This window comes from Manduca sexta, chromosome 5 (assembly GCF_014839805.1).
Source record: "Manduca sexta isolate Smith_Timp_Sample1 chromosome 5, JHU_Msex_v1.0, whole genome shotgun sequence".
Lineage (NCBI taxonomy): Eukaryota > Metazoa > Arthropoda > Insecta > Lepidoptera > Sphingidae > Manduca > Manduca sexta.
Genome location: NC_051119.1, coordinates 2,934,825 through 2,961,757, shown reverse-complemented (window position 1 = coordinate 2,961,757; position 26,933 = coordinate 2,934,825). Strand labels below are relative to the sequence as shown.

At 34.6% G+C, this 26,933-nt stretch overlaps 1 protein-coding gene across 1 annotated transcript; it reads left to right on the top strand.

Moving 5' to 3' along the window:
* The first annotated feature begins 1,215 nt into the window (after positions 1-1,215).
* LOC115444124 (glucose dehydrogenase [FAD, quinone]) lies at positions 1,216-25,496 on the top strand. Its single transcript, XM_030169783.2, is given in 6 exon segments — positions 1,216-1,680; positions 1,682-1,762; positions 13,801-13,958; positions 23,632-23,746; positions 23,987-24,749; positions 24,752-25,496. Coding segments are annotated over 6 exon segments (2,136 nt in total). The 5' UTR covers positions 1,216-1,245; the 3' UTR covers positions 25,336-25,496.
* The last annotated feature ends 1,437 nt before the right edge of the window (positions 25,497-26,933 follow it).

The window sequence follows — 26,933 nt, the reverse complement described above, 5'->3', positions numbered from 1 at the left end:
AAACTGGAATACAACAGTGATTACACACTGCTGCTTGACGGCAGAAATAGACATTGCAGCGATACCTACCCAGACGAACTCTTACATATGATCTACCACCAGTTCCGTTTAGGAAGATTTCGTACATTTAAACATTGTATACAGAACCCAATGCAGTAATGTACTAACTACTTAATACAAAGTTAATGTATCGAAATGTTACGTCATCGAGTTGTCCAAGTATTTAATAATTATGGACACAACCGACCACTTATTATCGGTTACTGATTTAAGTTAAATAAAATATACTTATATAGGTTCTTCTCTATAGGAATTTTGAAGGTGTATGAAGTCTACCAATCCGCACTAGGCCAGCGTGATGGACTAAGGCCTAATCCCTCTTAGTAGTAGAGGAGGCCTGTGCTCAGCAGTGGGCTAGTATATAATACAGGGCTGATATTATTATATTATTATATAGGTTCTATCATATCATGGGACGGATATGCGGCCTCGGTGGCGTAGTTGTAATTTTACACGGTATGAGTACAACTAACGCGCTGAGGTCCTGGGTTCAAATAGTGGGTCGGCCCAAAATAATTATGACGGGGATTTTCCACCTTAAAAAATGACTCAGTCGCAGCTCGGAGTAAGGAAGTTGGCTAATACCCCCGTGTTTCGGAAAGCACTCGTGGTGATGTCTCTCCATGTCGGATGAGTGAATGTCAGAAATTTGGTGACCATTTTAACTAATTTCATGCTATAATTTTTGATGCCATGAAAAATTCATAAATTTATTCCTTTCAACAAATAGAGTTTGTAACAAACCAGAATATTTTGGCTTCATACCTTCGTTAAAAGTACACAAGCACACAAATAGGTGACCATCACCTGTGAGACTAAAAAAGCAAAGATTTATAAGCATCGAAAAAAATTAAGCTATTTTAAAAATATTTCTATGACACCAATCTAGAATATCCTTTCAAATAAAAAAAGATTTTTCCAAATCGGTTAATAAATGATTGAGTTCTGAAGAAAATAATATACACATCGAATTACAACCTCCTTTGAAGTCGGTTAATAGTTAACAGAGACTATATTGTGTGAACTACTGGACCTCTTACAAAAAAAATCACCCCAAAAATATAACAACAAAAACCGTCAAAAATCGATTACAATGCTTCGATCAAAGGACAAGCATCCGTTCACTTGCAATATAACTCATTACTGTCTCGTTCGTGGCGGTAGACGCAGGCGTCGCGCGCTACGATGTCGCAAAACTGGGTCCCGCCCGACATATCCGAGGTCTGCACCGAGCAGAGCGCGCCGCTCACACAATGTTCCCAACTCGGTTTTATGTACTTATCTCTCCTCGCGCAATTGTTTGGAAACTCCGCGGACAGATCGTACAATCCGTACCGAGATTATGAATTTTCTGATACACCGCTAGGTCCAACCCTCGAACCGAGCCGAAGCGGGTTCTCAATCAATCACAACACACAAACCCGAAGTCACGGACCAATCGGGAGCTACGGATATTCGGAATCGTCGTTTTATTTGAAACCGGAATTCGATTTTCAAAAACCTTACAATCCGAGCTTTTATTCGCCGAGTTACTACAATTATGGTAAACGATTCGACGCTGATGTGGCCGAGTCGAAAGTGAGTCGACAGAAGAAGAGTCGGAAGAAGAGAGTGGAGGTATGACTTTGACTTTATTGTTGTTGGCGCGGGTTCGGCTGGATGTGTTGTTGCGAATCGATTGTCGGAAGTTAAGAAATGGCGGGTGAGTTTACGTTCTTTTATATGTCTATTACTTAGATTATAAAAGAGGTCACGGCTTCGATTCTTGGTTCGAGAAATTTCTACGCGTTTAAAAACACTGATGAGCATGCAACCTAAACGTCACCCATTATCGTTTTACATACATGCAAATATACAAATTCTATATCTTTGTAATGTTAAAAAAACACACATCACGCAATTATCCCCGAAAGGGTATACAGAGGCGCCACCAGGATACCCACTTTTTGCCAAGTGTGTTCCGTCCCATGATGTGATAGCCTATCGCCATATTGGACGCCATTTTATTATATTAATATAGAACATTGTTACACAATTCATTTCTGTATCATACCACTCTGAATATCTAATTAATATTTACTCAAATATTTTCAATTGTATACATAACTGTATAAATAACATAATTACTATGAATTATTCCATCTAATTATCAGAACAAGGTTCTAGCTTACGTCTTTAAGGGATAAGCAGAAATCGATTCAACGATTCGCTGTTTAATTCCTTACCATGCCGTAATATAGCTGTCTAAAAAAAATGAGTTTTTCATATCGAAAAGAAATCTCTCCTTGACCACTATAGGCAATCTCAACGGAGATCAGCTAAGTACGCAAGAGATATTATAGTGCACAAGTGTATGCGCAATACACAAGCACTCTCTGTTCCTTCACTCTCATAGTCCGGTGAGACGGCAATCCGACGTGAAGATATCGAATGGAAACATTAAACGAACCTTGCACTTCATAATTCATAAAACACGCCACTAATGAAGCGATTAACGTATTATGAAGTATTGAAACTACCATATTATCCCAATTAAGGAGCATTAATACACAATTAATTTGTTTAACCTAGTTGTTTGTCGATATTAACATATCTATCAATACCATTGACGTATATTCTATAGACACGAACGTCCATATACACTATTTGTTCGAAATCTAAACAAAAATGGCAGCAACGTCACTGTTATAAACCTATTTATTTACTTGAACAACAAATAATTTTACTTATTTGACTAAATTTTTTTATTCAAATCCAGGTTTACACTTAGACTCAAGTTCTTGTATTATGAACGCCGCTCAGTACATAACCATACGCTTTCAATATTGACCATACTAAAGCAGTTGTATGGATTGCAGTTCAATTCAGTTGAACACAGTGAATATTCGGAACGCGAAATCTAGTATGTAGTTCATATATATCGATGATCTATACTATTAGGAGGAAACTGTAATATTATGAGTAAGTTTGTAGGGCAAATCTCTGGAGGTACTGCACCAATTTTAATAATTCTTTCACTAATGGGAAGCGACATTACTTCTGAGTGTAATAGACTACATTTTATCACGCAGGCGAATTCGCAGCAAAAGTTAGTTTATACATTTTATTTTTGTGCACTCAATATTAACTGTAATCATGCCAAATTTCACAATACTCCGCGCGTATTTTGCTTAAAAAGTAGTACTTACAGAGTTATTTCTTCACTTATTAATGTATAGATGTTATCTTACAACGTATATAGCTATACCATGTCCTAGATTATTACGTACATATACTATATTATTTATACTATACATTTATACATACGAGTGGAGAAACTAAAGCTCAAAATACAGGTTAAACCTACCATATCAACATTTTGATATACTATAATTATTTTGGAAATAATTTAAAATTCAATTTGAATCCGTTCCCATTGTAAATCGAGACTAAAAAGTTTTGTAAGCATATCGATCGCTTTACTATATAATTGATACAAGTTAATTAATTTGGAGTTAATTATCAATTAACTTAGTCAAGGCAATCTGTATCGTACTGTATTGGATCAATAGCGGGTTAAGTTGAAGATTGCGTCGCCCTTTGGTTAACTTTTGTATGTGAAACGCTGACTCCAGAGTTCGATTCCCAATCAGTGAGGTTTTTGTAGGTTTTTCTAAAAATATACCCGCGTCTGCATAAATAATTAATGTCAATCTGATGTTTTTTAAAAGTAATCATCGATATATATGTACTTCGTACTAGTTTTGGCGTTCCGAACATTCACTGTGTTCTGAATTGAACTGCAATCCATTCAAACTGACTTTAGTATGGTCAATATTGAGAGCTTGTGGTTGTGTACGGAATGACGCTTATGATATAAGAACTCGAGTCTACGTGTAAAACTGGATTTGAATAAAAAATATTAGTCAAATTAATAAATTATTTGTTGTTTAAGTGAATAAATAGGTTATAACAGTGACGTTTTGTTGCTATTTTAGTTCAGATTTTGAACAAATAGTTTAAATGGACGTTCGTGTCTATAGAATATACATCAATAACAGTAATAAAATATTTAATACAAAGTCAACGCCACTTTCAATTTAGAAAGTAACTTCGTCTTAAAATTGTGTTTTTCGTAATATATTTTTTACTCATTCTACGTTAAACATTGTGACAAAAATGTTAGTTAAAATTGAATATCACTTTTGTAACAATAATCGGTGAATATTCGAGATTTGAATTTATAAAATTCGAATTTAGAAGTGCAACAATTTGTTTTTAACCGACTTCAAAAAAGGAGGAGCAATTTTAATTAGGCACCGACTTCAAAATTGGTATCCAATATATACCTGTTATGTGAAATTATTTTTTGGTTTTGAGTGGTTTTGAAGGCGGTTTAATTTTTTGTTAAAATTATTATTTTAAAAACGTTTTTAAAAAAAATCTTATGTTATTAATTTCGGGTAATTTTAAAATTCCGTTACTAAATTAAACCACATACTTATCTTCTTGCAAATAACACTTAGTATAAAATACAATAAATTACTCGAACCGTAGATGCAAAATGAAAAAAAAAAAACATAAGTTTCTAACAAAATAGATATTTTAATTTTACGCGCCCTAATGCCACTACTACTAATCTAAGAGAACTCATCGCAGCAGCAACATCATAATTTCAGTCAGAAATACCCTCACGCACTCTACATATACGCACTAAACTACAAAATGATAAATAAAACAGAAAAGTAAACCCGGATTTTTAGTGAAAATATTCATCATTCATGGTTGATTTTTGGCACAATTTTAATAGAGGTAAAGGCGAACATGTGATTTCATTTATTAACGCAATGTCATCATTACCTTGTATAGAAACGAGGTACAACTGTAACAACATGTCTTGCAACATTAATATTGTAACCGATATAAAAAGTTGGTATTATAAGATTTTACATCTAAAGCTAACTATGCAACGTATATCATGATTGGCATCAAATTTAATAACAGCGTCATTACATATATAATATCAGCCCGGTACTGTCCCACTGCTGGGCACGGGCCTCCTCTACTACTGAGAAGGATTAGGCCTTAGTCCACCACGCTGGCCTAGTGCATATTGGTAGACTTCATACACCTTCAAAATTCCTATAGAGAATTTCTCAGGTATGGTTTCCTCACGATGTTTTCCTTCACCTTTAAAGCAAGTGATAATTAACAAATAATTCACACAAAATCTTGGAAAAGTCAGAGGTGTGCCCTTGGGATTTGAACCTGCGGACATTCGTCTTGGCCGTCCGTTCCACACCCAACTAGGTTATCGCCGCTTCGTTGATGTTAACATTACATAAAATGTTGACATCATTACATAAAGTCTTCAAATGTAAATGAGGTAGTTCGTGATAATGTTTGTATGTTTGTTAGAAGTAAACGCAGGAACAACTGAATGGATTTGGGTGAAATTTGGCACACGGATATACGATATCCTAGATTAACACATAGGATGCTTTTGATTCCCGCAACTTATCCTCATGCGAAATAATGAACTTTTTTAATCACTTTTTTTATAAATGGCGTTAACGTACAGTGTTTAAAAGACTTTTGTAACGGGTAAAGCCGCGAGCAAAACCTAGTACGCTATAAAATCTAAAAAATAAAACAGTAGAGTTTGTTTGTTTGTTTGACCGCGCTAATCTCAGAAACTATCAAACCGATTTTGAAAATTTTCTCACTAATAGGAACTTACATTCCTCCTGAGTACTTAAGACTTTTTATTCCGGGGAAATATTTGTCCCGAAAGTCTATTACATGCGGACGGAGCCGCAGGAAAAAATAAGTCCACTAAAAAAACTTTCATAACATTAAAATGATGTAATACTTATGTACAAGTTTTTATTTATTTATTATACATGTTTTTTTTTAATTAAATAATATAAATTACATTACCTTCATAATATTTCACTTGTTCGCTTCGTTGGTTATAGAACAATTCATTAAATTAATTCATTAAAATTTAATTGAATGACTAATCGAATGTCGATGATTATGACGGTTGATTTGGAACGCTAATGAGCTGTTTGATATCCGTCATCTATAACAAGTTTAGATGAATGCTATTATAATATTCTGCATCAAAAATCGGGAATATCAAAATGTACACAAAAATATAACTTAAAAGATCGGTAAAGCAAATTTTGCAATATCGTTTAGTTGAACGACATGCTTATTCGTGTTAATTCGGTTTAAAAACCGAACTACACACGATTTTAAAAATATTTTTTATTTATCAATTTGGAAGTATATCATTTAAAATAAAAAAAAAATTTTCCAAATTAGTTCAAAAATGACTGAGTTCTGAAGTAACAAACATTAAAAAAATAAATACAAAATTATACTAGCTTTTGCTCGCGGCTTCGACCGCGTGAAGAAGTTTTCCGGGATAAATTATTTTTCCGACTTACTCGATATGTATCATCACATTATGACCAAAATACACAAAATCATTATAAATTGTAGCCTAGTTGTTATTCTGATGTATAACTAATATCACTGTAAAGTCTTATCCAAATCCGTTCAGTAGTTTTTTCGTGAAAGAGGAACAAACATACATACATCCTCACAAACTTTCACATTTATAATATTAGTATGATTATAAACTGAAGTCAATTAAAGAATATTTATTAATTACTAATTATATACATGAGACAGTTTGAACAGTAAGCGTGTGTCTCTGCGATCTTGATTTTTAGGGTCCCGTACCTCAAAAGGAAAAACGGAACCCTTAGAGGATCACTTTGTCGTCCGTCCGTCTGTCAAGACCCTTTTTCTCAGGAACGTGTGTAGGTATTAAGCTGAAATTTATATCAAAGATTCAGGTCTACTGTCCCTTCGAGCTGTGAAAAAATCAAACTTCTAAGCCAACGCAATCAAAAGATATAGTCGTTTATGTCGCAAACTTTCGAAACTCGCAAGGGAATCAAAACCTACAGGGTACTTCCCGCGAACTCAGAATCTTACAGTTTGGTATGAAGCAACGTCTTATAGTACTTATAAAGGAAAAATTGCGAGACCGTAAACTTTTTGTTAAGTCATATAATAAAAAATATTTTGAATAATTTTAAAGTTACTACCCCTTTCTTCTTGAACGCGTAGAGGTAATAAATTGAAATTCATATCAAATACTTAGGTCTATGATACCTTTAAGCTGTAACAAAATTAGCAATTTAAGCCGCATATTTTCAAACTCAAAACTACTTGCAAAGGAATTAAAACCTAAAGGGTACTTCCAATCGACCTAGAATCATGAAACTTGGCATGAAGCAAGGTTTTATAGCACATATAAAAGAAAAATTCCGAAAACCTTCAATTTTTAGACCTATGACTTTAATTTATGCTCCTCCAGCTTTCCATGTTGTAATTTTATGGATTTCATTTTGCAATAAAAATACCATAACTATGACTCGATTGTCGCGATGAGTGAACTTTTACTTACCTACAGGTTTGTGCGGAACCCTCGGAGCGCGAGGCTGACTGCACTTGGCCGCTTTTTATATTTTAATACTTGACACAAAAATAATCTGGCTTAACATACAGGCTATATGTTATACCGGATCTGCAGCGATTTTATTACAATGAGACGACTTTCACGTTTCAAGTGATGGATTATGCAAGCACACACAAAAACATCTTATAATAATTAAGGACAATGTAATACTATAAGTGAAAAATCTGAATAAGCGCATTGAAAACCAGCTTTACAATTTATAAACAATGTTTATTTAAAATTATATAACATTGTTACATATGATAAGGAACAACGTTATATAATAATAACATCAGCCCTATATTATATATTGTCCCACTGTTGGGCGCGTGCCTCCTCTACTACTGATAGGGATTAGAATTGAGTCCACCACGCATCTAGTGCGGATTAGCAGGCATCATATACCCTCAAAATTCTTAGAAAATTTCTCAGGTATGCTAGTTTCCTCACGATGTGTTACTTCACCGTTAAAGCAAGCTAATTCACAAAGAATATACACATACTATTAGAAAAGCCAAAGATATGTGCTCTTGGAATTTGACCCTGCGGACATTCGTCTCGGCAGTCCGTTCCACTTCCAACTAAGCTATTGCCGCTTCAAAAAGATTTAAATTTTAAATTGTTTACTCAGCCATTACATGATATAAAAGAATGCTTTTGAATAAAATTCCTTATGTTTTTCTATTAAAAATTTTAATGTCAAAATGTTTTAATAGCATATAATATGCAAGGTATACTAGGTAACTAATATATACCCATTGTGAAAAAAAAACCTATGCGATACTGGGCTTAAAAGAATGTTTGGTGTGCGCGTTTGGCACGGCACATGCTTTTATATTCGCAAAAAACAATTTACTTAAGTCATATTACAACGTAACAAATACTATTACATAAATATTCGTGCTGGAGATACAGGAAAAAGTATTTCAATACAATCCGGAATTTTTATCGAATAAAGACTTTTGCTTAGCAAAAACTGGGTTTTATTATGACTGTATTAAAAAAAATCAGGCTGACCTTAGCATATCGCGATTTCACGCAATTAACCAAAGGCGTCATTGCGAAAAGTAATATCGTTTTGTAACGTATACCTGAGAAATGACAATACGTGAAGTAAATTGAAAGTAAAATGAATTAAATAAAATGGCGAAATTTCAGCACAATTAGACGTTTCGTGTATATTGAGTAAGTTTCTAAAACGAGTGTACAGTGAAATAAGACTTTTGTGTATAAATGAGTCTGGTTTGGTGTCTTTGTTATCGACTCCGTTTCGGCTCACTGGTTTAGTGACTTTTCGATGTTAGTTCAAGGCTGTGCCGCGAGATGTCGCTAAATTAAATTAGGCACGTATTATGTGACAATCTATAAATTTCAATTATTTGTTTAGATATAAAACGCCTATATAAAAGGTTGCACGAAATTTCAAAAACATTATCTATCAATAGCGACGATAGCCTAGTTAACAATGGATCGAAATACCGAGACGAATTGTCGCAGATTCAAATCCCAAGGGCACGCACTTCTGACTAATCTTAAAATTATGTGTATATTGTGTATGAGTTAAGGCTTACTTTAACTGTGAATGAAAACATAGTGCGGAAACCGATATACCTCAGAAGTCCTCTATAAGAATTCTGAGGGTGTGTGAAGTCTACCAATCTGCACTAGGCCGGCGTGGTGGATTAGGGCCTAATCCCTCTCAATAGTAGAGGAGGCTAGTGTCCAGCAGTGGGACAGTATATAATATAGGACTGATAATACTATTATTATATATATTTCTCATGACTCATTACATGAGTAACTTATACAAAAAACAAAAGTGTAGTGAGCACTTTATTAATACAACGCGCAAGACACTGCGGATTTCTCCCAACGCCAATAAGTAACAAACTTACGGACGAAAAACTAGTTGCGCTCATATCCCCGGATCGACTTTAAATTAGTAAGTCCGTGGAAAAAGTTGGGGAATGGATTTTTATCATAGAGATACTGGAAGAGATCACGGATAGCGACCACCGTACACAAGGTGTTAAAACCTGTCAGTCGCCCAAGTAAGTGTCGCGTTCCGGCATCAGCCTGTGTATATCCGGTGCCTTAAGGCCGGCATAATTGTATCAACTGTTGAGGGGTAATCATCTCTATTCAGTCGACATTCCATTAGACCCCACTCCACTTACTCAAAGGTGCAGAAGGGTCACTTTTCCATGCAAGTGTAAAAAAGGTCACCCATCGTATCGTAAAGCTGGCTGTAGTAGCCCATGTATGTCGTGTTCCGGGATCAACCTGTGTATATCCGGTTCTAACAGGCCGGCATAATTGTGTCAACTGCCGAGGGGTAATCATCTTTATTTAGTCGACATTCTATTGAACCACACCACTTACATCAGGTGCAGAAGGGTCAAAAAGTGCAAGTGTAAAAAGGTCACTTTCCATTATGTTGGTGCAAAGAAAACATTAGTCTCATCCATTGATCAGTGTTTCTCAGCGCTATTAAACTAAGACAATGAGAGTTGGAGGAAAAACTTTTACAATACTTGTTCGATACACTAAGTACCTTAGTTCATATTATGTTGTTTGTTCGATCAACTTTTTCTATTTTAGACTAAACTGGAAATGAAACTTGCTGCAAACAATACTGATTTGGACAAATGTATTCTATTCGTTTTTATTGTGACGTTATAGGCTATATATTTCAAATTGACTGTCTTAATGGCATAGTTGTAAAACGGACCCGGTACAAGACTATCGCACTCTCGAGTTCGAATCTCGAGTCAAGCCAAAAAAAAATATCACTGAGTTTTTTCATCTTAAAAATTACTCAGTCGCAGCTCGGAGTCAAGAAGTTGGCGGTGTGATACCCCCGTGCCTCGGAAAACGCGTAAAGCCGTTGGTCCTGCGCCTGATCTCTCTCCGGTCATGTCGGATTGCCGTCTCACCGGACTATGAGAGTGAAGGAACAAAGAGTGCACCTGGATATTGCGCACACACTTGTGCACTATAATATCTCCTGCGTACCTGGTTGAACTCCGTTTAGATTGTCCGCCATAGCCGAAATTCAGCTAGAAAGGATCAATTTTCAAATTCCAAATTTTTCTTTGCTACTAATTATCCCGAATAAATACAGTACGGCTATAATTTCGGGAAATGTTTCTCGCAGGCGATACCGAGCACTTAATAAAACAAACATTAAAGCATTATATTCCAAGAAAAACTGATAAAATCAACTATAAAATACATGGTTTCAATAGCATGTGTAATAAAATTGTGTATCGTATAATCAAGGAATATAATACAATACCTCGAACGGTTTGAAGATTTTAACTGGATCGTAAAAATAATTGATGTTCCGGTTTTTTACGCCAATTTGCGATTAACGTTCATTATTAATTTTTTTTCACTATTTTTTTTTCATTAAATAACATATCACTGGCTCATTATTAGAAAGTTCTATGTCTGATTCAGTAAAAAATTCGCATGATCCCGAAATATAAATAAAAGGGGAACCATGATTATTGCTTTTTTTTACCAAAATGAAAAAATTTAAATCAAATTTTTACATGAGGAAAAATTAACATAGAATCTAGTAAGAGTAAGTAAGCGATATAACATAAAAAACACATAAAAAAATATTAATAACGTTTCATATTTCCCTCATTTCCAAACCTGACATTACTAATAATGTCTGATACTAAACCGCGACACACACGAAGTTCATTGTCACTGCCGACCAATGGCCGACAAAACTAATTATGTAAGTGGAAGTAAGAGTGGACCATTCGAAGCGGTTTACTTTACCTTTGGTTTAGTGGTTACAATCAAAATATTATAGATTCGTATAAGTTGATTTTTTTTATAATTGCAAATGTTGCTAGGGATTTGCATTTGGTTCCAATATAAAATTTTAAACAAATTTGCTTACGTGAGACGATTTTTTTTTTATTTTTTCGCGTGGACTAGGCGTTTCACTACCACCACTTACCCAAGTAAGAACTAGTTTTGTCTTTGTCTATTCTATATACTAGTTTTTGCTCGCAGCTTCGCCCAAGTGAAGGAGTTTTCCGGGATAAATTCCCGCTATTTATTATATCAGGATAAAACTTACCAGGGTCTTAAACTTTATCCATACCAAATTTAATAAAAATTCGTTCAGTAGATTTTTAGCAAATCGATAATATACAGACAGACAGACAGAAAAGGGAACTTTGTTTTATAAAATGTATAGATATCATGAACTTGTAACAACAGTCATTAAGTGAACTTATCTCGAGTTTAGTCAAAAAATATATCGCAAATAAATTGATTTAAAACTAAAAAATGCGACAATTTGAGAAACTTACTTTTTTACATCAGTTAATAATAATCATTAAGGCCCTTCCCGAGCATACAGCCTTGAGAATTAGTTCCATTTTACTGCGCACGAGTCACGGCCGGAATATATAGATTTATTTATAAAATATTTGGTTTACAATCCATATTAAGTAGTTTTGAACATTGTAAGCTACCAAAATGGTCGTTGTTATATTGTATATCTAATAATATTGGTTGCAAATCAATATGATGTGTACTTTAGAACGAGATGCGTGGAATCAAAAGTAATTGTGAATTTTAATATTAAACTAGTTGACCCGACAGACGTTGTCCTGTCTTAACTATGAATTTGCAGCGCACATTCTGTCAATTGCTGAAATTAACTTTTCTTAAATTTTCTAACGTTTTGCTCAACTTCCTTATTTTTTTCTTTCATAAGATCCTTCTCCTGACAATAAAAAACACAACATAAAGAAATTGTGAAATCGGTCCAACCGTTCACGCGTGATGGCGTGACCAAGGGACATAGGGATTCATTTTTATATATATAGATTAATGAAACAAAAACCACATTATAAAAAAAATATAACAACCTAAAGAAAGATAACATAAATATTTTGTTTATTTTGAAATGTATTATAAATATCCAATAGTTCTTTTAAAGTACACGCGGCTTTGCTAGCACTACCATAAACATTTTATTTTATGTATATTTCAGACCATTACCTATTATTATAATATAGGGATAAAGCCTTAAAAAACTAACATACAGACGGTGTAACAAAACATTAACATAGTTCCGTTAATACTTATCATAATTAGTATTCAGGTATACTGAACCGTTAAAAGTAAGCTGGTAAAGTTCACACGATTTTCAGCTTTATTGCATAGTTTAAACACAATCAAACTTCTGAATGGGCGGGATGAGATTTGAATATTTACAAACGACCGCTTTGTTTCGTGTTAACACGTTTTTTAAACACGATTTCAGAATCAAGGGGATTGTTTCCAGTTTTAGAAAACTAACATTTTGGGCTAACTTTTCGTGGAATAATATAGAAAGTTAAAATTTGTAGATATAATCTTTTATAACGAAGTTAGTAAGGCATTTTAGGTGAAAAAAAAATAATGTGTGAGAGTTGATTTTGATATTATGTATTACCAAATGATTAGTAACCTCAATGATAATATAGAATATATAGAAGAAATTAGTGAATTTCTTATGTTTACGGATTTTCTTTTTTGCTGATTTTATCTTGGTCCCGCCCTGTGACCACGAAGGCTGCAAAGTCTTCGAAATATCGGGAGAAAATAAAATATAAGTTCACGATAAAATTAGCAAAATAGTTGTATTTTAATAAAATTAGTCAAATACCAATTCTCGTAAAGCTTTTTGCGTTAAATGCTCTTTTTTGCTACAGACTTTTCAGATCATAAGCATTATGACGACGATAAGTGATCTATTGGGTCTTTCCCTTCTTTCTTCAAACTATAATCCCAAGGATTATTAAATAAGTCCGAATATTGTAATAGTGTCTTTGGCAGTCTTCAAAAATGTCACGGGCTAAAATATCCCTATGAAAAGACATAGAGCGCATGTAACTTATAAGACATCTCATATCTGAGAGTTACAAGTGCAGTTGAATGCCACGCAGTACTTTATTATACCAAGTTTACTAGGACTAATAAATAAGTCCGAATATTGTAATAGTGTCTTTGGTAGTCTTCAAAATTGCCACGGACAACAATAACCCTATGGAAAGATGCCCACAGCCTTGTAACTTATAACACGTATACCACGCAGTTTTTCGTAATTCAAAGTTCTTTATGATGTTGTTACTGTTTACGGTCACCTACCATCAAGCAACATACTCTCGTCATTCAACTGCCACCAAAAATAAATATTTATCTTCCAGGTGCTACTGCTAGAAGCTGGTCCTGAGGAGCCAGACGTCACCAGCGTGCCAGCGCTCGCTCCAGCACTAGGCCGGTCCAGTATTGACTGGATGTACCGCACCCAGCCTGAAGAACTGACTTGCAGAGCCCAGAGAGGACAGACCTGTCAATGGTTGAGGTAAGTAATAAAAACGGTCCTAAAATCTAGTTAATAAAACTACTTAGATAAACCAGTTAATAAAATTAAAGCAGAAGATGAAAGATTTCTTGGCGAAGAATAAGTAAGAGAAGAGAAAACTTCAGAAAAGGACATAAACAGTTCTAAAAATGTGGACAATAAAATTACACCAGGAGAAGGAAGAAGTCTTAAAAATAGAATGTTATGGAATAAAAAACCTTAAAAAAAGTATTTACAATAATGCATCATTGGTATAAAATACTGATAGTTGATTAAAATGAAGAAGACGAATAAGAAAAAAGAAGAATAGAAATGCAGGATAATTTGGATTTTATAGGTCACTAAAGTAGAACTGTTTACTTGAAAATAAAATATGAGGAACAAACAGCAAATACAAGAAAAATAACATCTATATCATAATCTAAAGGCTGTGGTTCCTTATAATGAGACATAGGCGATCAATAGCATCCAGTAATGCTTTCTACAACTGTATGATAGAAGAGTTGATCGCTACTTCAAGGGACTCCTGGAAGAACACTGCATCCACCCGATAACGAACCCAACACAAGAAATAAAAAAGAAGATTTAAAGGTAGGGAATGGACCCATCCATTAAGCAACGCGCTGAGAATTACTTGTTTTAAGCCTTTGTGATAAACATGATAATTATCAAAATGTAACTATATTTCGGGTGGTCACGGGGCGAAGTATGAAGGCTGCAGTCTCCAAAACGTCGTGAGAACATTATAATATAAAAACCGCGACAAAATCTGAAAAGTAGTTTCGATTTGATGTCTAATATTCGCGTGAACATAAGATATCGTCATAGCAATTATCTTAGGCGTCGCGTAGACGTACTTGAAAAGCTAAATTCATAGCAGTGTAGTAATAAATAGACAGCGTCTGCGCGTTGCGTTAGTAGTTACAGTACAAAGACACCCAAAATAAACTTGAAAGGAAGTAGTTCACGGCCACTCGTGTATACAGATAACCTCGAATAGTTTTTTCAGTTAAATACCGAGACGAACATGCTTGTCAATCGTAGACCACAACTGCAATGTCTTTAAATCAGGCCACGACTGTACTTGCACTTTCCTTGGCAGAAATCAAGGTACAGTCAGCCACAATTTTTTTTTGAACATATTTAGAACTTTGAATACCTCTACACGTTAAGTATAATTGTTTTTTTTTTCTTTGTTAGTAATGTAAATCAGATTTATTTTATACTATAGGCAATTTGGAGTTATGAACTTGTTCAGATTCTACTAAGAGAACTTAGTGTAGATTTTTTATTCTTTTTAATTTACGAGACTGAATCGTTTTTGACTGTGTCAGTCTCATAGTTAATACAAACTGTGTTCATTTCTTAATATTTTAACTCTTAAGCAGTCTATGTAGTACATGTACAAACATAAATCACTTTAGCCGCTTCCGATGTTGGTGAAGATAAAATTGTTTGAACTTTGCACAGATATGAGTCATACAACGACACTATGCTATAAAAAAATTACACCGTAAAATGCCTTCACTGATCGTGTTGTATGAAATAAAGTTTAAGAAAAACATCAACCAGTAAGAAAAGATTAAAGATAGGCATTATACCGTCCTGTCTAATTACTTCTTCGCGTTCCAAGGACCCGATATCATAAGACCGTACTTGGAAACTAAAAACAATTAATCTTAAGAAATAAATATTCATAAAAGGCAATACTTAACCCACTTACCCCGCGACCATGACAGAACAATATAGAAAGTTCTGTCAGTCAAGGCGCCCGAACAAATATCGGAATTCGCGCCCCCGATACAACAACGATGTTTTCGCCTCCATAAATTTTTTGGGTCAGTAATTAACCCAATTATCTGAAATCGTTCGATAGTTGTTAAAACCATCAATTTTTGGGGGTAGGCAGAGGTTCTATATTAACTTTAGGTCCCGTATAAGGAGCATAAACATTTTGACAAACCTTCGGATTTATGTTAGTAATGTTTAGTTTAAATAAATTATAGTTTTCATCCCTTTATTATAATGGTAAGTGGAGTGGGGTTCAATACCATGTCGACTGACCCCTCGGCAGTCGACATAATTATGCCGGCCTGTTGGAATCGGATACACACAGGCTGATCCCGGAACGCGACACACTTACTTGAGCCATTATGGCGGGTTTTAAAACAAAACTACTTGAACGATTGTCTGAACACCCTTAAATTGTGTTTTACGACCCATTTCGAGTTAGAGGCCGAATGATGCTAGGACACCGCTTAACGGCGATTAAGACTTATTGACCTCGTCATTGTGGTGATAGGTATTAGTAGGTTAATTATAAGGTATAAATGTTTTTTACATACATACATACATACATACATACATACATAACATCACGCATTTATCTCCGAAGGAGTATGCAGAGGCGCAACTAGGGCACCCACTTTTCGCCAAATATGTTCCGTCCCATGATGTGATAGGGGGCGAGCCTATCGCCATATCGGGCATAAATTCCAAACTCCGGGCTGATACTGAGCAGAAAAACCCAAATAATATCACTTTGCCCGACGCGGGATTCGAACCCAGGACCTCAGAGCGCTATTGTACCGGTCATGCAATACAACTACGCCACCGAGGCAGTCAGTTATTATCATAAATGTTTTTTATGATACTAAAATTTGTTGGCAACTTACGGAATAACAAAATCTTAAATGTTATCGATATATAATACAATATATTTCATCATATTTTTTCGTAATAGCCTTATTGGGTGTGGAACGGACTGCCGAGACGAATGTCCGCAGGTTCTAATACCAAGAGCACACACCTCTGACTTTTCTCAAAATTATGTGTGTATTTTTTGTGAATTATCGCTTGCTTTAAAAGTGAAGGAAAACATCGTGAGGAAACCTGTATACCTGAGAAGTTCTCTATAGGAATTTTGAGGGTGTGTGAAATCTATCAATCCGCACTAGGCCAGCGTGGCGGACTAAGGCCTAATCCCTCTCAGTAGTAGAGGAGGTATACAGGGTCATTTTGTAACCCTAGACTTAAATTTAACTGCGAGAAAGTCATCTTGAAAGAAGCAGTTTACTATAAGTTACTCTAACCTAAGGTCAAAAACAAAAAAGTAAAATTTTCAAACAAAATAAATATTCAAATAGTAATTTTATTTTTACACACCCTTTTGCCACTACTACTATACTAGAATTCGTCGGAGCGGCAACATCGCACACAGTCATTGATAACATTATGCTCACGCACACGAACAAGAGATGCACACTCGGAGCGCAAGGGTAGTTCGTCGCACCGCGCGCGCCGCGCCGCAACCGAACAGCTGATGTCGGCGCTTTAACTACCTAGGGTTTTGTGTCGTGCCACATCACTCAATCAACAATTAGACCAGCAGCGACGACGCTACGCCGACGTTACAAAAGCCACATACCTAAACATCATTATCATCATCAGCCACATAAAGTCCACTGTTGAACATAGGCCTCCCTAAATATTTCCAGACGGACCTGTCGAAAGCTGCCTGCATCCAATGTGTTCCCGCGACGTTTATCAAGTCGTCTGTCCACCTTGCAGGTGGACATCCAACCAACATAAACATCACGCATTAATCATCACATTTCATTACAATATTTTCTATGCTCAAACTATCATCATAAGCAAACGACACTAATCAAATAACCACAACTGCATATGTTAGGTACACATAACACATGATTTCCGTAATTTTAAAGTGGTTTCATTCTTTTAAATCAAAACACACACATTCTAATGTAGGTAGTTCATCCATTTTAGTAGATAAGTAGTTATAATAAATATGTTCAACGGTTAGATTTATAACACTCATAACAATAAAATATCATTCTGCAAGTCTGGCAATTCACACGAACAATTAATAACGAAGTTACAATCTTGATAATAATTAGGTAATGTGATAGTTTTAGGTAAAATGTCGAGCGACGGGATGCGTCACGGCGCGACGTCCCAATAGGTATCTAACATGTTTTCAAAATAGTAAATGCGTTTACCAATACCTAATGATTTGTAGATTGCTTGTTCCTTTAAAAGTTGTTTCATACTTCAAAGTATTTTTAATAGAGTTAATTTGTGACTACCTCGGTGCCGCAGTTGTATTATAGTACGGATGCTTTGCTAAGGTCACGGGATCGAATCCCGGGTCGGACAAAATGATATTGGATTTTTCCATTCAGTACCTATCGCAAATTCATAAATCCACATTAAAATCGTAATGACAGCCCCGCTAGAAACATAATCAATAGATTGTGATTAGTTCAGTTTCGCGTACGCGTCAACGATGCAACTTCGCGATCGTAAAATATTCAAAATGACAAAAATATTTCTAAAAATAGACTCTATTTTATACGTGTTAAGGTCGCATTTAGGGGACCACTTTAAATATCTTTGTGCCTTACCGACCAACACGCGACACACGAGGTTAGCGAATTCCCCAAATGTAGTAGTCTGGAGTAGTGTTGCCTGATGTCCCGATTTGCGCGGGATGTCCCGATTTTTAGGGTTCTGGGGACGTGACCCGTTTTGCACCAATAAAATTATTAAAACCATTAAGTATTATGAAAAATAAACTACGAATTCATCACTATGTTGAGTGCGACAATGCAATCAAAATAGCAAGTATCATCTCACTAGCGCTGAAGGTACAGTTTTGTTTTATTCTTTTGCTTAGAGATGCGACTACCCGGCGATCTGTGCTTCGATGTTAAAACAGAAATCCAAATAAAACGCAACTTTAGCATGACTTGCAGTGATATTTTTGTAAAACGCAATACATAAAACTTAAATTTTAAAAAATACTTGCTTTTTATGTCCCGATCTACAACACTAAATCTCGATTTGTTTTACCGTCTTGATTTTAAACAAATTGACCCTGGCAACACTAGTCTGGAGGTACACGATATTTGACGAGCCAGAGTTTTACAACTAACACGTGCCTTCGCAGTGTTACCAAACTTTTTTTATTATTAACTTATTGTGCAATATCTTGTTTATTTTATACCCCGTATGCCTATTGAAAATGAATCACTGAATCCAAAATCTCTATTATACTTTATTACTTAAAATAATGTTTTAAAAATACTAAAATATTGCTGTGTATTATTTTAATTAGGTAGACTTTTCATTAATCATTTCATCATAAATCATTACTTATTTTATTTTGTAATACAATTGTGTGTTAAATCTGTTAGAACATCATGTAATAAAAAAATCTAATAGAATTTTTGAAATGCTGTGTCGTTTTAGCAAGCTTTTTGGTAAAAGGTTTATACTGACAACATTGCTAGTTTAGGCGAGAAAGAGTACGACTATTGTATTGAATAATCGCGCGCTCTTTTCACTCGGTCAAAGACTCGGACGTATTGCCATAGCAAAGAAATGGTACAGAAAGCATAATATGACGTTCGGTAATGTGTACGTAGTCTTCTTTTAGATATTATGACAAACCGAAATATTAATGTTGGAATTAAAATAAATGTCGGAATATCATGTAGAATTTAAAAAATACGATACCAATAGATTTAAATCTTGTAACTTTAGGAATTATGTAGGTAACTTTTTGGTAGGAAAACTATTTTATTAACGAAAATAACGTTTATAATTGACGAAATATTTTTGTAGTAATTAATTATTGACTCAATGAACTGTTGCAACCAAGTCAGTGAACGTATTGGGAGTTCATTTGTGAGCTGACCTTCTGAACCCTATAGGTTCGGTAATAATATCATCAGCTGTGACGTAGTTCATTCACTTCAGTTAAGCGCGTTAAGAGACAGCGTGATCAAAAACCATAAATCTAAAATCGGGATTATTGACGTAAATATACGTTACTTATGAATAATCTTTTGCACGGTGTTAGCAGAGGTCACCACGAACCTGTGGTTTCATTTAGTAACGCAATGTCGAAATGACCCTGTATAATACAGTGCGGATATTATTATAATTGCAAAATAAATTATTTTTATTTTTTCATTATCTTCTCAGGTTATGTCCACACCTCAATAAAAAATTGTTATAACTAATGAATTCTAAAACGTATTGACTTAGCTCATTTGCAACTGGTATAATATATCGAGTGTTTTTATATTTTAGATAAAATCTATAAAAAGTATACAGGCAAGCGTATCAAGCCCGTAATTTAGTTGCATAAAAGGATTTTAGCTTTAAGCGATACTTCATAAAATTCCATCAAGCGAGCGAAGTTTTTCACATCCCATAACTTCGTATGCATTATCCTTCATTTTATGATACACGGCACTTATTTCTAAATGAGGCGAGGTTTAATAGTCTGCCTCTTACGTCTAATGAAATTCGCATAAATTGTACCATTTTGAGGTCGAACGAGCGATTTGACTATTTTTGGGGTAAAGGTTGCCGAAAATATTGTACGTGTTCCTTGTGGCTGCGCTCATGTGCTGGGCTATTCCCTGTATATATTGGTGGTAGGTCTCTCATATGTGAGAGTCCGCCTGGATAGGTACCACTGCAATGTCTATTTCTCCCGCAGCAGTGTGTAGTCACTGTTGTGTTTCGGTTCGAAGCCTATCGTAGTCAGTGTAACTACTGGACAGTATAAGTCTTAACATCTCATGTCTCAGGATGGCGAGCGCAGTGAAATGCCAAATATACTTTGTAATTCAAGGTGTTGGATGGTGTTTCTACTGTTTATTGGCGGTCGTATAGCTTACCATCAGGAGAACGTCAAACTCGTCTCGTTATTCAAACCAATAAAAAACGTATATTGTTCTGGGATAAAAAGTATTTTGTATATTTTCCAGGGCATGATATATTTATTTGTTAAATTTCGTCCAAATCCATTCAGAGGATACTACGTTTTCTTCTTTCAAACAACTTCACATGCTTTCGTATTTAAAATTTTGTATGAAGTAAGATTGATAGGTAATTCATTGTTTTGGATTTGGTCACCTTTTTGTGTCTGACTATACTCACCCTTAATAACTGCACTAGATATCGTTCTTTCCTATAATTAAACAACAATTTGTTCGCGGCGCAACACGTTCCGTTTCGCGCTGTTACATTAACATTTCCGGTGTAATATGTTATTACAAAAAATACCGCTTGGTGGTGCAGTGTTGCGGTAGGGATACCGTGCTAATGTCTTGGATTCGATTCCTGGGTCAGGTGTGATAGCGTTTTGTTTTTTATTATCTGCTCGGTAGGAATTATGTCCGATAATTAGTAAAAGGTTTGCTTCTTATCATAATGATTCTAAGATAATTTGCGGAATGTGCGCGCGCGCTCCTGTGTGTGTGTGTGTGTGCGTGCGTGTGTGTGCGTGTGTATGTCTGTGTGTAAGTGTGTGTGTGTGTGTGTGTGTGTGTTTGTATGTGTCTTACTTCTTCCTACTCCCGCCATAATATATTATACATGTTACAAAAATAACGGTACTGCCTTAAATGTCTGATTATTTTTTAAACGACTTAAAAAAATGAAGAATTTATCAAATGACGTGTATTTTTAATGTTCATTGCCTCAGAACACGTCATTTATGAACCGATTTGGAAAATTCTTTAATTAGAAAATGGATATACCTCCAGATTAGTCTAATAGTTTTTTTTCAAAATTGCTTTAGTAGTTTGTTTCTTAAACTAAAAGAACTAGAATAATTGTCATCCAAATAAACGAAATTGCTAATTTTGATTTCTCGTGATGGTTTAATTTACTATAATTTTTTTTTGAATAGACGATATTTTCTATAAAACAATACAGTCTAAATTACTCTGAATATGATAAACTTGCTATTGAACTTTTAGCAGATAATATAGTAAACATTTTAAAATACGTGACTGACTCGATCAGCGTATTTCTTAGCAATAGTGAAACCATCGGAATTCGTTTAGCCATTTTAACCACGAAAACAATAACTGAGTACTATTTTATTATTTATGTATTGATTTATAAGTGTACTATGATTTATCTCAAGTTTCTCTAATATAATTGTTTAATGTTTTTCTAGTATTAAAAAAAAGCGGCGATAGCCTAGTTGGTTGTGGAACGGACTGCCGAGACGAATGTCTCCAGGTTCAAATCCCAAAGGCACACACCTCTGACTTTTCTAAAAAAAATATGTGTGTATTCTTTGTGAATTATCGCTTGCTTTAACGGTGAAGGGAAACATCGTGAGGAAACCACCATTTCGAGTGTATGTGAAGTCTACCAATCCGCACTGGGCCAGCGTGGTGGATTAAGGCCTAATCCCTCTCAGCAGTAGAGGAGGCCCGTGCCCAACAGTGGGACAGTATATAATGTAGGGCTGATATTATTATTTATTATTATAATGTTTCTCTAATATGTGTATTTGAAGTACTAACATATAATTTTTTACAGGTTTTCAAATTATCATTAAAATAATAATATTTTTGGATTAATTCACTTTGTTTCTCAGAGCCTCTCTGAACTACATGAAGCAGTATTACTAATATTTATCGGAAGTATGGAATTTGAATTTCATAATTTTTTTGCAACAGCATTTATGTGTTATTGTATGCTTTCATAATTGCATAATTATGGCTGATTCTTCTGTGGATATTGCATTATTTTGTACATACAAACGTGTGCCATTAAAGCAAAAGCAGTGCATATAATTTAAAGACCTTAAATACAACAATAATAGGGTAGTTGACAACTTTCTACAAATATATTTATCAAAAAGGTTTTCATCCAAAATCTATCAGTAAAAGAATTTTTAAAATCCACGCAATAATAAATCACTACATAGTATAAAACAAAGTCGCTTTCTCTGTCCCTATCTATGTATGCTTAAATCTTTAAAACCTCGCAACGGATTTTGATGCGGTTTTTTTAATAGATAGAGTGATTCAAGAGGAAGGTTTATATGTACAATAACATCCATTAAATAGTGGAGAAATATTGCATCCGTGCGAATCCGGGGCGGGTCGCTACTTATAAAGCTTTGAAATTTGGTGGAAAGGGAAGCTGTCAAATTACAGTAATATTGAAAATGTGACGTCACATAGTGCCACCGGACATAACTTTGCTTGAGTGAGAAAAGGACAGCGCGTTATCCACACCACGCCCCCACTTTTGCTTACAACAATATTTCATATATGAATAATTGCTTTATTTTTCGACCAATTCTGATGCTGATTTCACGGAAGAATTTCTTTTTCCTATTACTTTCTGTTTCATATAAAATAATAAACTAAATCAAACATCGGAAACTACTCTATTACAAAGGTCTGCTATTGAACAAAGCAGCATGCTAATGCTTGTATCCACTCACTGCTGTATTTCATTGTGATTGTTTTTTGTTAATAATCAAAAATTAAATTCGACTTTACGCTACTTACTAGGAGCGGTAGTCTTAACACAATTTAACCAATGCTATACCAAAAATTGCTCTCAAAACTTTGATTCAGTAGACAGTCTACATCGACTTTACGATCGTTAACTTATGTCGCTACCCCCGCCGCTGATAGCTATCAAATATTGTAAATATCATCACAAAAATAAATACCAAAATGCTCTGCGCTGTCTTCACTATGCTTTTAAATTGAATTAATTGTATATATTTTTTATTGTGGCTGTTTTATCTTCAGCATCAATGCTTATGAAACAAACAACGTCAAATATGTCCATTGTATATTTTTTTTATGTTCCCCAGTGGACGCGTGATGGGGGGATCCAGTGCCACAAACTATATGGTATACATGAGAGGTAATAGGCGAGACTACGATGACTGGGCAGCACTCGGAAATGACGGTTGGAGCTATAATGATGTACGTATAAATAGACATAGTATGTACGACTGTATAGAAGTAAAGGAGATTTGAAAAGAGCACCGTGGCTGAGGCTTTGTAAAAACTATTATGGTTTGGGCTAAAGCTATCAGTGAATTCGAATGCATGGCTTAAAAATAATTTTAAATATGGAATGCCAGACGGTTGCTAACGCTTAAAGATATCATGATGGAGTCGTATATTTTCTTAATTTATTATACTGTGGTTGAAAATTTTCAGGTGTTACCTTACTTCAGGAAATCGGAGAATAATCGAAACATCGAATCTAAAGACACAAGATATCATGGTACAAACGGTCAAATGAATGTAGAAAGATTTTCCTTTGCTGACAAAAATGTAAACATGTTAGTCGAGAGTTTTAATGAAACTGGACTTCCTTTAGTTGATTTTAACGGCCCCAGTCAAATAGGAACTATGATTACGCAAACAACTACTCATAGAGGAAGAAGAGTATCAACTAACACGGCTTTCATAAGGCCCATTAGGAACGTAAGACCCAATCTTACTATAAGAACCAATTCTCAAGTAACGAAAATTATTATAGAACCGTACACCAACAAAGCTTGTGGCGTGAAATATATAAGAAATGGTATTTGGAGAGAAGTCAGGGCTAGTAAAGAAGTTATTATATCTAGCGGATCGTTGAACACTCCTAAAATCCTCATGTTGTCTGGAATAGGACCAAAGAATGATCTAGAAGAATTAGGGATAACTGTTATAAAAGATTTGGAAGTCGGTCAGAATTTACAAGATCATGCCACAACTGACGCAATGCTGATGGCGTTAACCAACGATACCTCGACACTTTTACACGGAGAAGAACTTTTACATAGAATTAAAGACTATCATAGAACGAGAAGTAAGAACGATCCCCTATCAGCAACAGGACCTTTGCAATTAACTGCGTTTTTCCGTACTGAATTTGCTGATAAAGACAAAAGTGTACCGGACATTCAGTTCCATTTCGATGGAAGAAATTTGAATGAATTTACTCCGACCCCACTACGTACTTAGCTAGTGGGGTACTGCCTCTCTCGTTTTACGATAGCATTAACGTTCGACCCATTCTCCTGGTCCCAGAAAGTCGAGGATACCTGACCTTGAACAAAACACATCCAGTATTTGGTCAGCCGTTAATCTATCCAAGATTCTTTACCATCCAAAAAGATTTGGACACTTTAGTAGCGGCATTGAAATTTATCACGAAATTGGAGAAAACGAAAGCGTTTAGAGACAACGGAGTGAAATTTGTAAGGAAGCCTGTGAAAGCATGCTCTAAATACCAATGGGGAACCGACAAGTATTTTGAATGCTTATTTATCAGTTACACTACGACTATATTTCATCCTTCAGGAACTTGTAAGATGGGACCTCCACGAGATAGAAATGCTGTTGTTAGTCCCAGATTGAAGGTATATGGTATTGAAAATCTCAGAGTTGCTGATAATTCTATAATGCCAACAATAGTAAGAGGTAACACTAATGCTCCTGCAATCATGATTGGTGAAAAGGCAGCGGATATGATAAAGGAAGATTGGAAGAAAGATATAAATTATGAAAATTGTTAGTTAATTTGTAGAAATTTAGTAAATTTATTTGTTTATGTAGAATAGTTAGAAAATGCTTCAAATAGTTGATAGGAAACGTCATTAATATATTAGATAAAATTCGGTAGGTAAATTTTATTTCATGAGTTATAAGGTGGTCTTAATATATATTTTTATTTGACCATGACAAAGTGACCCGACTGCACCCGATGGTAAGTGGAGTGGGTTCCAGTAGAATGTCGACGTACGAGTGACTATCACCGCTCGGCGGCCTTTTACTTATGACAACTCCTCAAACAGCCATAGTTTAGACACAAAAGACATGAAATCAAAGTGTATATTTACCTTATGTAACAATTTATGTTATGTAAATAAACTTTATTGAATACTATCTGTTTTTGCTTTACCATCACAACGTTGGAATCCAAAAAACCTGGGTGAGTTAATGAAGAAATTTCCGCACAGTTACTCCACGAAGTATTACTAAACTGATGTTGCGTGTTGCAGGGACAATAAATCAGCTATATTGCAAAATGTCTAAAGAATTGATCTTAATGATTTCTCTTGAATTAACTTCATACTTATTCTTGAATTAGTCATTGTTAATGGCCTGTAACAATTGTCACAATTGTTATTGATTTTTAATAATTTGACTACAAATTCTATTTTAAACGTCCATTTTAAGAGAGAATCATCGATTTATTAGAAGTTTTTCCTTTGTTAATGATTTCCTTTGGGGTATAAATTTTTCTTAAATCAGGAAAATTGTGTGCATAAATGTCGAGTCGAAACTGCTGCATAGGTTTCAGAATAAACAAATTAGCTAGGAATTATCAAATGTATGCATTATGATAGCAATGTTCTACATAAAAGCCCTTCTGTAGGGCATTTTTTAAATAGCTGAATGAATCCGTGCGACAACAACATCATCCATCTACACTACGTAATATAGAAAATATTGCACTACTATTGAACATTCCTAACATTGTGCCACAAACTACAAAGTTCCACGTTTATGTTGGATTGTTTTTTTATTGTGTATTTTAAATGTTTATTTGCGTTTATTTTATTGTTTTAAAATTTAGTTTATTTCGATTGTGTATTTTTATTTATGTTTTTTTTTGTTGTTTTTTTTTTGTTGTTTATTTAGATTTTGTTATGCCGTTTATTTCGGGTTATAAGGTTGAAAATAGTATTATTTTTGTTGGGTATGGTTATTCGTCATTCGAATTTATTATTCGTTTGTTTATTTATGTTGTGATGTGTTTTATTTTATGTATTATCATATTTGGATGTGTATTAGTAGCTTAGATGTAATTATAATTAATTATTATTATGCATCGTTGGATATTTTTTGCTTATCACCTCTATTTTTAATGAAATATGTTTAAATGGTGGTTTAACTATTTTTTATCTCTTTGCGTCATATTTAATTATTTAAGAGCAGAGGAAACGAAACGAAAAAATAAAAGTTGAACCACCCTTTTTATTAATAATACAAATTACTATCCTCTTACTCACAATCCAAAGATGTCCAACTATGCATAAAATTATTCATTGGCGGCTCAAAAATGGACGGAAATTAACATTGATAGAGCAAAGTTATTTTCGTAGGTGTG